Source organism: Homalodisca vitripennis, chromosome 2 (assembly GCF_021130785.1).
Source record: "Homalodisca vitripennis isolate AUS2020 chromosome 2, UT_GWSS_2.1, whole genome shotgun sequence".
Classification (NCBI taxonomy): domain Eukaryota; kingdom Metazoa; phylum Arthropoda; class Insecta; order Hemiptera; family Cicadellidae; genus Homalodisca; species Homalodisca vitripennis.
Window position 1 is genome coordinate 146,244,852 of NC_060208.1, and position 14,031 is coordinate 146,258,882.

Sequence of the window (14,031 nt, forward strand, 5' to 3'; positions counted from 1 at the left end):
GAAAAATTTAACGAATATCACAATAAAAATAACAGTACTGGAAAGCCTACATGGGCAATCTGCCTGTGCGTAGGCCTAGTTGCATCTAGCCGCCAACATAAAATTTAAATAATACGCGGGAATGTTAGTAATAGAGTAAGAATAAGGTAAAAAAGATAAAGGGATATATGTCTATTGCTACTTGAATTTTACTGTGTAAGTGATTGTTTTTATTCAAGCGGTGGAAAAACAAATGAAATAAAAATGGTATGTGTTACTAAACTTAAATAATCAATTTATGGAGAAGTGAGATGAGAGAGGGAGTGTGTGTGTGTGTGTGTGTTCGGTTAGTAATAGTAACAACGTCATGGTCAAGGGTCAGGCCCCCTGTACCTGGCAGTGATAATGATCTCCGCCTCTGATACTCCTAATTGCAATAGCCACTCATTGATACGATTTTTTAAAACTGACAAGGATTGTGCATTAAAGAAATTATAAGCGTGAAAGAATCTAGAAATATTTCTGAATAGTATATTTGATATGTAATACAAATTAGTTGTGGAGAAAGATCTATATAGTTGTAAAGTGGCTATTCCTGTGTCACAGGCATATCGGGTGTTATATGAATGGGGAATTTCTTAAAAGATAGAGTGAAAGTGTGAGAAGATGTGAACCATGAGAGATTTTATAAATAACTGACGAACTGTAAGGATTGATAATTCTTGAAATAGGGTGTCAGTAGGATAACGACGGTTTTTGTGAAAAGCAAGTTTTAGCAACTGTTTCTGGCATAAAAACAGGCTATTTAGAGTTCTTTTACTAGCTCCCCCCCAAGCGATATTTCCAAATGATACCATAGACTGAATGTAAGCATAGTACATCAGATTTATCTCACTTGCATTAAGAACATCGCTCAGCTGTCTGAAAGCAAAAATTAATCGACGTAATTTTTTAACTAAGTAATCTGTATGATATGACCATGTCATCCTATTATCAAAAATAACTCCAAGATATTTTTAAGCTATTGTTTTATCTATGCTTTCACATCTACATGAATTATTCAGATAATTTCCACAGCTATGAATTGTCAAATTTTTCAAATGGTAGTCACAAATAGAGCGAAGAGATATTGGCAAGAATTTTGTTTTTAAAATATTAAGCGTTAATACGTTTTGATCAAACCATTTCTTTAACGTCATGAGGTCACTCTGAGCTTTCCTTTGCACTTCTAACCAGTTATTACCGTTTACAAAAATTAAAGTGTCATCTGCAAATAAAAAAAAGTTTACCGTTTAAATTTATTTTCGAAATGTTATTAATGTAAATTAAGAATAAAATTGGTCTGAGAGTACTTCCTTGAACAACTCCATAGTCCACTGACAATGGATCACTAGCCACCCCGCAGACAGAAACAAATTGAAATCTATTACTAAGGTAGCTTCAGAACCACGCAAGGGGGCTTCCACGAACTCCAATAGCTTCTAATTTGTTAATTAGTTTGTCCTTTACCGAGTCAAAAGCTTTCTTGAGATCTAGAAAAACAAGCATTGAGCGATCACCTCTTGAAATAGAAGCATTTATTTCTTTATTTAAATGAAATAGGACATTGTTTACATTTTTATCGCTTCTGAACCCATACTGACACCCACTCAAGATATTGTTTTGATTAAGATAGGATACTAATTGTTCTTTAATTATTCACTCTAATATCTTGGAAAATACACTGAGTAAGGAAATCGGTCTAAAGTTACTTTTATTGGTAAATTCATCTGATTTATATAAAGGAAACACTTTAGCCATTTTAAAAGTATTAGGAAAGACACCCAATAAAATACTAAGATTAACTAAATGGCACAAGAGTTTAATAAGGAACTGAATATTTGCCTTGAGAACATAAGCAGAGACACCATCAAAGCCGGGCGCAGAGCCCCCTCCCCCCCCCCCGCAGTGCGTTCACGTGACGTACAACGTCCACTTCAGTCACAGTGTTCAGGGTAAACTCACAGTCTAGTCTATAGTCAGCATCAATCACAATCGGCACCCCACCCGAATCGATTGCATCCGCCAACTCCTGCCCCACGTTTGCAAAAAAAGAATTGAAGCTGTTTGCAGATTTCTGTATTACATCAAAGTAATATCAGAAACCGCTGGCAGATGTTTTTTTATAGGAAAGGAAGAACTCTTGTTAATTTTTCCACTTAGCTCATTTATTACCGACCAGAATAGTTTGGGATAATTTTTTGACCTATCGAATTTATTGCGATAATAATCTCTTTTTGCTCGCTTTATAGAGCTACCGAGCTGTTGTCTGAGATTCCTTTAATCCGTTTTTAATTGTAAATTAAAAGGTTGTTTTTTTACAGATTTGCTAAGTTTATCTCTGCGCCTAATTAATTTAATTAATGCCGAAGTTATCCAAGATTTTAATTTTTTAAGTCTGATGGTTCTTTTTTTAGTTATTTTTTAAGTTAGAGATTTCTCTTTTAGCTGTAGACATAGTGTTGCAAACTATATTTATAAATTGCTCGGAACAGGAGTAAACATCAGCGCAACCCAACACGGGAGCCCAGTCGACACGTGCCAGGCTGTCGGTGAGAAGAGCGTAGTCGATGTAATAACGAGTCGCCTTGTCAGAGTCAGTGGTAGTAATGTCTCGTGACACCGAGATAGTCAGGCCAATACTGTAGTGATCGGTAATGTCAGTGTGGACCACAGCTGTTCTCACATGATCCATGTTAAAATGTCTTACAAAAATATGGTCCAGGCAGGAAACACGATCGTCAGTTACTCTAGTAGGTTTGTCAATACATTGCTTAAGTCCAGCACCCTCTAAACAGTTTAAATATCTGTCCTTATGTTCTGTAGTTCTTAATAAGTCAAAATTTATGTCACCAAGAAAAATACATATTTTGGAACATTCTACGTCTTCGTAAAAGTGTTCTAATTCGTCTATAAATAAGTTCAAGTCACTATCAAAGGTTCTATACACAGCAAGAATATTATACTGTTTATTTAATAAGGTAAAGTCCAGTCTGAGGCCGTAAACGTCACCTAATGTTATCTGAGTGGTAGTAACTGATAATTGGTCGTTAACTAAAATAATTAGTCCGTCATTTTGATCCCGTTGTTTCTCAGTAGCTATAAGTTCAGAACCTTGAATCCCCACCCTTTCCTCACCCCCTTTCAACCAACACTCCGACAGAACTATTAAATCTAATTGTTAAAATATGCTATTCAAATATAAAATTAACTGATCAAAATTCTTCAAAAACTTCTTATGTTACATGGAAAATGTTTAAACTGTTACCACTACTATTATTAAAGTTAACACATTCCTTGAATGAATCTAGCTCCAGACAAGATAAATTTAAATAGACATCATTATCATCATCACCTTCCAATGAAGCCAGTTGCACAAACCCATGCACAGCCCGCCCGCCCAGTCATAAATAGGCTTTTAACACATTCGAGTCTACGCTCGAGCCAGACGCGAGCGCAGGTGTTTAAATCCCCGGCCGGCACTCTAGCGTGACTCGAGCACAGCTTTGCCGATTGATATACGGAGTTGCTCGAGTGATATTCGAGTGCCGTCTGCTGCATTAGAAAGCCAGCTTTAATGGTTAGTTCAGAAAAATTCCGCTAGGCGCTACTACGTCATACCCGCTTGAGGCTTTTGTTTATCCACTGACGTGGCCTGGCGCGTCGTCAGTCTGTCTACGACAACAATAATTTTTTTAGCATTTGAAATTTTTTTGGCAATTGAAATAATTATTTGTAAATATGTATATAGTAAATGCCTTTAAAAATAATGAAATTACTTGTTTTATTTATTCAAAAGTTAGTTTTCAAGTAACACAAAACATGCGGGAGTTTTTATTTTTCTTAAAAAAATGTAAGTTTTGAAATTTTTAAAAAAAATTAATTAGATTTTATAGGAATACAGTTTTACATATCATTTTAAAGAGGAAAGATAGAACTTTCAAGAAAATATAATATCTTATACATAATATTTAACAGTTTTCTAAAAGAAAAATCTGAAAACCAATTAATTTATGCAGACCGGGTTATAAAAACAGCAAATAGCGAGCCAGACTCCAATGTGTTAATATAATTTGTAGCATTATCTACAAGACCACAGATCTATGTACACTATATTTTATGTTAATACATACATATATACACACAAACTAGCATTAACATTAATACTAATTATTACATTTTACATTATAAAAAGTTAATCATATTTTTGAATAAAGCAATTTTTTTGATTAAGTGAAATGTGTTTATTAGAATATTTTAAATATAGCTATATTAAAGAACAAAAATTTAATTAACATTAAAATGAAATATTATGTTATTGAAAGTAATATATGAAGCAGCAATGAGTAGATAAGGTGACAATAAAATAACATTAATTGGCGAATACTATATCATCTACTTAAAAAATTTGGAATATATTTTTTCAATTTAATACTATATTAAATCTAAGTTAATGACTTATTAAAACATCTATTTTACTCTTACATTTACTCAATAAAAAATACGTTGACATACTTGTACAGTATACTAAGCATTCTTCAACTAAATATTAAGCCAATACATCAATTTGGAAATAAAACTTGCTATCTAAGCAGAGAATTTAAAACCCCATAAATTAAAAAAAAAACCACATAATACATTTCGGTCACAATACAGATGTAAGGTAAAATAAGTATTTGAATAGTATGAATCACTAATTTAAAATAAAGTATTTACTTATCCAATATTATTTTTCTTTATAAATATAAACGTAAATATAAATATAAAAAAACTAATTGAAATATGAATGGAATTGAAGGTAACAGATACCTTGATACACCGGTCCAAGTCCTCCATGTGCAGGACGCGGATGCTGTCGGTGTTCTCAGTAGGCTTTATTATGATTTTCCCATTGAAGAAACCGGCGAATTGGATCTTCTTTGCCCTGACCAGCCTCCTGGCCTGGCCCGGCAACGCCTTATTGTGTGGAATGAGCTGCTCATTGATGTAGACATTGCCAGGTGTGAGCAAAGGTGGGTGAGATCTCCGTGGTGTTGATCCCTTTCTTGTGCCTCGCCGCTGCCAACCAAGACTCCCGCATCATACGAGGCACGGACTGGACTACAATTGGAGGATGAGCATGCTTCCTCGAATATAATCGAAGCCGATGAGCTAAAGAAATGTCTTTCTTGGAGAAAGAGACACTAATAACTTTTGATATATGCTCCAAACACATGTAAATGTCTTCCCCTGGAGTCAAAGGGATGCCCAAAATTTCCAAATATTAAATCTAAGTTAATGACTTATTAAAACATCTATTTTACTCTTACATTTACTCAATAAAAAATACGTTGACATACTTGTACAGTATACTAAGCATTCTTCAACTAAATATTATGCCATTACATCAATTTGGAAATAGAACTTGCTATCTAAGCAGAGAATTTAAAACCCCATAAATTAAAAAAAAAACCACATAATACATTTCGGTCACAATACAGATGTAAGGTAAAATAAGTATTTGAATAGTATGAATCACTAATTTAAAATAAAGTATTTACTTATCCAATATTATTTTTCTTTATAAATATAAACGTAAATATAAATATAAAAAAATTAATTGAAATATGAATGGAATTGAAGGTAACAGATACCTTGATACAGATATCTGGCCTTAAATAATATTCGCATAATTCCATTCAAAATAACATAAGAAATTGAAATATTAATAAAAAAGGAAAAAATAAAATTGTTTGTAAATAAAATATTATTTTTTGATAAATATATAAACATTTTATATCAACTAAAAATTATTGTACGCCGCAATTCGGTAAGTACTATGCTGTTCGAATTAATTGGGACAAACATGTTTTTCTGGTCTTTGTTAGTTTGTGATAAACTGGTGATGTCCCAGACCGCTTCAAACCGGTTATAACTGCATAGAAGTAGTGTGCTGGGTTGACCTTGACTGTAAAAAACTTGTTTGACTGGTTTTGGAGTGTCATTCCTTCAGTTGTGAGCCTTTCTTTGTGGCGGTCGGTGGTTGTGGTACTGTGTTCCGTTTATTACGTGCTTCTTCAAAGATGGATATAACACCTAGGAAGCGTGCTAAAGTTGTTGCTCTTAATGAACACACGTCTATGACTGTGAGAGATATAGCTACAGCAGTTGGTGTGGGAAAATCTAGTGTTTCCAGAATTTTAAAAACATATCAAGATTCCGGATCATTGTCTCCAAAAAGAAAAGGAAAATGTGGGCGCAAACGTAAAACAACTCCAAGAACTGACAAAATTCTAATAAGAAATAGCAAAATAAATCCAAGAAAGACAAGCACAGACCTTCGAAGGGATTTGTTGGATTCTGGTATTGAAGTGAGTACTTCAACTGTAAGGAAAAGACTTCTGGAAGTTGGTCGAAAGGCAAGAAAACCGAAGAAAAAAACAATTTCTTACTAAGAAAATGATGCAAAAACGTTTAGTATGGGCTAAGAAATACCGATCATGGACTGTAGATGACTGGAAAAAAGTTATTTTCAGTGATGAATCACATTTATTTGTGCAGGGATATCTATCAAGTGTTGTTAGGCGGAGTGAAGGTGAACCTTTGCGAGAAGGTCATATCCAACAGACTGTTAAACATCCTTCTAAACAGATGTTTTGGGGTTTTTTTACCACAAATGGTACTGGGAGCTTAGTTCCCATCAATGGGATGATGAATTCAGCCAAATACATCGACATACTACGCAGTCGGATAGTTCCATTTATGGAAACATTTGATGGAACATTTCAACATGACTTAGCCCCTTGCCACAATTCAAAATTGGTCAAGACTTTTATGCGGGGAAAACAAAGTAAAAGTGCTTGATTGGCCTGGTAACTCACCCGACCTAAATCCGATTGAGAACTTATGGCATATTCTCAAGAAACGTTTAGCTAAGATGGATTGCACTACAAAAGAAAAAATGATAACAAGTGCTATACAAGTTTGGTTTCACGATGATGAAGTCAAGAACATGTGTGCTAAACTAGTGGAGTCAATGCCAAGACGTGTAGGTGAGGTCATTTCTGCTAAAGGAGGACATACTTCATACTAATGTATTGATTGTTCAATCTAAATAAGGTATCTAATGATTAAAAACTAATGTTTTAGGAAAAAATTGGTTTTTTTCATTTGTCCCAATTAATTCGAACAGCATAGTATATGAAAAAACTAAATAAGAAATATGAAATTATAAAGAAACAAAGTTTTAACACGTTAGCTGCCAACCCCGAAAAATACGTTTTAGCACTAAAGCGCCAAATTTTTAAAAGATAAATTGTTATAACCTTTTGTTATTTTTCTCTTCTTTGGTTACTAATAAACATGATTTTATGATTTATGTATATTTATTATGTTTATAAAGCGTCGTGCACATTGGCCCGACAGAGCTTTTTACAAGGCGATATATTACATAAATCATTTGCCGTCGGGCCTATACGCCCGACGCCTGATTCAGGGATATTTCATTTTGTTGATGTGCAGCCTGAATAATTCCCGCGCTTTAGTTCTCTGTCTGCAATTGCATCAGCTTACTTCTAACCCGCCTTTTCCTCCTAGCTGAGTGCCAATTGACGCGTTTTGTTACTGGAATCCTACATTGTGTTTTTTATAAGTAATGTTTCGATAGTTGTGTGCGTGTATACTACTGATCGGTAAAAATGAGTGGCGATAATCTTCTTACGGATGAAATCGAACGTATGATTGAGAATCCGTCTTCCCCGGGTGATTTGTTTGCCGAAATAAGTGATGATGACAGTGTGGAGTCAATGGTGGTTAGTGATATACCGGATGACACTGATAGCGACCTAGACTTTATTCCTGGTACTGATTCAGAATATTACTCTGATGACAATCAAGAATCAAACGTGGAACTTAATTCTACTGATGCTAATGGAACAGTTACAGATATCACAGGTACTTCCTTGATTTCTACAAACGCCAAGGACAATGATTTGGGCTGGGAAATGTTTGAGGGTAAGCAGAAAACGTTTCAGTTCACTCAGACAACAAAATTTAATTTTTGTTTACCGAACAACAGAAAACCAATAGATTTTTTTCGTCATTACTTGACAGATGAAATAGTTGAACTTATGGTTGTTGAAACTAATCATAATGCAAATGAAGTAAATCAAAGCTGCGACTAAGTCGTAAGAGTAGGCTAAAAGACTGGAAAAATACCAATCATGGGGAAATGAAACAATTTATTGGCCTTCTTTTATATATGGGTTTAGTAGGACTTCTAAGAATCAGTGATTATTGGTCAAAAAATCCTTTGTATAAATTCTCAGTTGCCCGAAAAATAATGAGTAGAAACAGGTTTCAGTTACTCTTACGTTTCTGGCATTTTAACAGTAATGAAAACCTCAAAAGAGATGGGCGAATTGGTAAAATAAAACCTCTGCTTCTAGCACTAAACAATTTATTCTTCACTTTGAAAGTAGCAGAGCAAGATTTAGTTATTGATGAAACTATGGTGCCGTTTCGTGGTAGACTAGGTTTCCGGCAATATATTCCCGGAAAGGCCCACAAGTATGGGATAAAAATATTCAAGCTGTGTGATAAAACGGGTTATACTTATGCAGTAAAAGTATACATGGGGAAAGGTACTGTAGAAGTGACAAAAGACAGATCTGTTGCGACTAAAGTGGTACTGGAACTCATGACAAACTTTTTAAATAAAGGCCACAAATTATATACGGACAACTACTATACATCAGTAGAATTGGCTGATGCTTTGTTGTCAAACAAAACACATCTTGCTGGTACCGTGAGAAAAAGCCGTAAAGGCCTACCAAAAAACCTTTTAAAACAAAAACTTTGTAAAGGTGAAATGGTTTGTTCCGAAAATAAAGATGGTGTAGTTGTTACCAAGTAGAAAGACAAAAGGGAGGTACACATGCTTTCCACATTCCATAGGCCAGAGTACGTCGTCCTTGACCAAAAAAAAGTTGGAGGGCCAAATGTAATGAAGCCATTAGTCATCGTTGACTACAATAAGGCGAAGGTTGGGATAGACGTATCCGATCAAATGTCATCATACAACACTGCAGTACGGAAGACAATGCGTTGGTTCCACAAACTAGCTGAAGAACTTCTTCTTGGAACTGCAGTGGTAAATAGTTGGTTGGCCTACAATAATTTTCTTAACCACACTACATCTCATAATAAAAATAAACAAAACTTAGTCTCTATCACCAAGTTCAGAGAGGAATTGGCCTGTTCCTTGATGAACGTGCAGGAAGAGCCACGCATTCCAAATGTGACCACTACAGGGCACCACTACCTGACGTCATCTGATTTTGTTGGTGGAGGAGTAAAAAACGCCGACAAAGAAAGGTGTGCAAGTTGTGCTACAAAAATGTATCAGAGGAAAAAGGATGTAAGGTAGCAAGAAATTTGACACAAGTAACTACGTTTTGCAGTGAATGTCCAGAAAAACCATTTTTGTGTGAAAAATGCTTCAAAATTATACACAAATAGTATATCTTCATTCATCTTTTGTATAGGGTAATTTTGTATTTACTTATTTTTCTTTACTTATAAGATTGAATTATTAGAATAGTAAGGAAAGCAAAAAATATTAAAATAAATAAGATACAACTTTTTATTTACTACATTTACTTTTTGTGAAACTTGTGAAATAAATCTCTTTTTACTGTAAAATAACAAATCATATATTTTATTCTTCCTGGTAGCGTAGCAATAATAAGGCTAAAACCTTATTATTTTATATTCTAACACTTATAAAAATACCCGTCGGGCAATGTGGCCCGACGAAAATGTCCAATATAGCAATCTCATTCATATCACTAATAACGAAAATAAACACAACAAACAACGTTCTATTAATAGCAGAACTCTTCATAGTTCAATCAGTTTCAGTTAGAGTCGTCAGGGTGCAGCACAGGCACGAAGGTAATCAAAATGGCGGGTACCGTCATTGTTATGCTGTCGGGCCACTTTACCCGACGTGCAATCTCTTAAAGACGTAGTAGAGCGTCGGTCCATTTGGCCCGACGTGGCAGCTAACGTGTTAAGAAGAAATATTAAATACATCATAGCACTTTATGTTTGTGATATAGAATATTTATCTATTTTAAATCTACAGTATAATTAGAAAAGAAACTATTCCGTCTGGATAATTTATTAATAAAACAAATATTAATACAAGTTATATTTTACCATACCGGTCTAGTTTGTGGTGTATCACGAATCACACTGGTCCAAGTCCTCCATGTGCAGAACGCGGATGCTGTTCGTGTTCTCAGTAGGCTTTATTATGATTTTCCCATTGAAGAAACCGGCGAATTGGATCTTCTTTGCCCTGACCAGCCTCCTGGCCTGGCCCGGCAACGCCTTATTGTGTGGAATGAGCTGCTCATTGATATAGACATTGCCAGGTGTGAGCAAAGGTGGGTGAGATCTCCGTGGTGTTGATTCCTTTCTTGTGCCTCGCCGCTGCCAACCAAGACTCCCGCACCATACGAGGCACGAACTGGACTACAATTGGAGGATGAGCATGCTTCCTCGAATATAATCGAAGCCGATGAGCTAAAGAAATGTCTTTCTTGGAGAAAGAGACACTAATAACTTTTGATATATGCTCCAAACACATGTAAATGTCTTCCCCTGGAGTCAAAGGGATGCCCAGAATTTCCAGGTTCGCGCACTGAGTGTGTTGCTCGCTGTCGTTCATTTTCTGCTGTAGGTTCCGCAGCTCCTCCCGCATCCCGTCCCTGTCACGCTCTAGTCCGTCACAGCGCACAAATTATATCCTTGTGGCTTTTCTCCAGGTCATCCAGCTTGACTAGTACCGAAGCGCGTGCAACCGGGATGAAATATTGCAGAACACTCAACACATTTTGCGATGATTTCATTCGCAGGAATATCCAAATTACACTTTCCGCACTTCCCGGATATATCGCAATGACGTAGATTAATTATAATATATATATCAAATTATATTAATTTCTAGACACAGAATCCAGACTGAGCAGGCACAGCGTGTACGATTTCAGACACGTGCTACTGATAAAAGAGGCCCGTACTGGTCGGCGGACTGATAACAACTGTCTAATGCTAGCCAATTATTAAATACAAATCCGTTTAATATTTTTAAATTTGCTATAGCACTAAAAGTATTAGTTACAACATGCAGAATTAATATTGACATTGTCATTCTGTAACAACCAGTCATACTTCAAAACTCATTTTCAAGAGTTTTCTGATTTTATTCTTGTTTATTTGTTTAGCTCCAGTAATGACCTAAGTGAACAACTATAAAATGATGATGTTTAATATTAGTAATAAGTAACATTAACTCACTTTATACATAGTACACTTTTATAAACTAGGGGATCACAGAGTATAATAGTTCTAGATTGTTTAAATTAAGCTAAAATAATTTGAATTGTCACTGAAAATAATATTTGAAAGTGAAAGGAGATGTGTAAGTTAAGTGACTGAAAGTCTGCCTGTCGTGTATCTAAACAAGTGCCAAATAAGGGCGTGTTGATAAACTCTAGTTGTGATTGGTTACACTGGTGTTTACTAGCTGTCTGCGCATGCACAAGGATGTTTGTGGGAGAACACTTACGGGATGTTTACACTATCAACCTAGAAGATACTGAGATGATTTTATGGTGTAGGTTGCAGGCTATGGGCTCATTAACATAGTTAAATTGATAGTAATTGATTATAGCATTATTACAACAAATTTTCAATTGAAACTACCATAGCAGGAGAAATTATTGAATAAAAGGTGAGTAATTTGTAAATAATAAATATTAAAGATGGTACCTATCAACAGAACAACAAAACCATATTTTTTAAAATATCCCTGTTTAAATCAAACAATATCAATTGGTACACACTGTGTAAGACTTTAATAATAATCTAAATAGCAAACATTATGATTTTTTAAACTGAAGTGTAACAATTTTATGTAACAAATGTGGGACCATAAAATAGTATGCATTTTATTTTATCCAAGAAATCAATTTGAACTATCAATTCAAGGATTGGTCAACAACGAATCAGAACTATGTAATACATTTTAATATCTTTTGTAACAATATCTACATATAATAAATTATATGTATCTGTAATTTTTATGTGTGCTTGTAATAACACATTTTATAGCTAGGTTAGTATAAAAAGCAAAATAAAACCTACTTCATTGTAGCAACAAAATTTCTTTTTAAATAAAAATATTATTGGTTATTTAATTAACTAATTCACTGTTACAATAAAACAGGATAGGTAATATTACATTGAGTCTAAATTAGTATTCAATTTCAATTTATAACTAAAATAACTAGGACATGCTAAACAAATTGAAATAGAGAGGTAACAGGAAAGTGGGGAAGAAATTCAGAACACACAAGCTCTTAAACCATTGGGAACTGTGCTTAGGTTAAGTTTTACCATGAGACACATCCCTCTACAGTGAAGGGGGGTAAAAGTGATATTCATTTTTTAAAAAAGCAATTTTCGATAAACAGTCTAGAAATTATACAGTATATATATATATATATATATATATATTATACACTTTACACACACACACACACACACACACACAATGTATATATTATATATAATAATGTATGTATTGTGTGTGTGTGTGTGTGTGTGCGCGCGTGTGCGTGCTTGCGTGCAAGTGAACCTGATGACTGTCACTTTGTCATAGGGCTGATGCTTCCTTCCCTTGAGTTGGTCATATTGAGTCATCTATTTTTATCTTTTATTGATCAATATTTTTACAGTGTACATTCAGACAATTTAAAATCATTTTTATTACAATATTGTAACATAAAATGTTCAGATTTTTTTATTATGTATATATATATATATATATATATATATATATATATATATATATATATATACCATATATACAATTTTTATTTTTTTGCCCATTGTTCTACTTGTATATTTAGTTTTTATCCTTTGGTATAGTTGAATATAATATATTCTATACTTATGTTATATTTTTGCTGAATGGATTGGCATGTAAATAGTTATGCTTGCAGTAAACAGGCCTCCCTATAATTGGACTTTGTTGGGGCAGCTGATATTTATTTTTTACTTGAGCTCTATTGTTAAAAGTCTTGAATATGTTGTAATGCATGATTAAGTTGATATTAGTTTAAAATATTACAAAATATATATAATTACAATTCTAAGTTTATCTTTGTGTTTAGAGATCTCACAATTAATATGGCTGTGAAGTAAGGTTAAAAGTTATTAAGTCATGAATGTGGCAAGTTGTTTTATTCTGTATAAATATGTTGCAGTAAAGGTTGTTCTATTCTATTTTATACATAAGTATATAAATATACTTTATAAAAGTGTGTGTGTGTGTGTACTTGTGGTACTTGAAATCTTTTTGTTATAAATAGTCATACTCAGTTATCTTGTTACAAAATTATACAAATTCCCTTTTAGTGGGATTATAGTTACTTAGGCTCCACTGTATTAGTAATCTGTGGAATGAGCACTACTGCCTTGTGCAGGATGTCCACGTCAGTTTCACTCCCAACGTTGGTGGACGATGACTACTTTCACAGAGAACCACCACCAGCGTACTCGGTTGCTGTCGGTGAGAGCGAGGCCAATTTGCAGAGTATGCCAGCTGGTAGACCCAGGCGGTTGCGGAGACAGCGGCTCAGGCCCGTCCCACCCCCACAGGTACCTGCCGCATTACCCTTTAATCTCTCAGAAATACAGGCATCTGAAATATTCCTTATTTCAGATGGTACAACCAAGAAGATGAATGTTCTTAGTGCTAAAAATTACTACACTAAGTAAACAATGTAAAATGTTTTATATGTGTTAAAATTATATTCATTTACTGTCAAAATACATGAATAACAGTTTTAAGACATCCTAGTTGCCGAGTATTTTTCAAAATGCATATATTTTATTTCAACAATAAAATAAACCTGTAATATGCTCAAGACGTATCAATAAAATAAAATTCAGCACAAATTT

General features: G+C 34.2%; 1 protein-coding gene across 1 annotated transcript in view; it reads left to right on the forward strand.

The window, feature by feature from the left end:
* Positions 1-14,031, forward strand: part of LOC124354853 (low-density lipoprotein receptor-related protein 3-like) — a 64,085-nt gene that overhangs the window by 48,062 nt on the left and 1,992 nt on the right. The window contains exon 9 of the mRNA XM_046805612.1: positions 13,554-13,728. Within this exon, the coding sequence (XP_046661568.1) occupies positions 13,554-13,728 (175 nt within the window). The remainder of the gene's footprint in view (positions 1-13,553; positions 13,729-14,031) is intronic.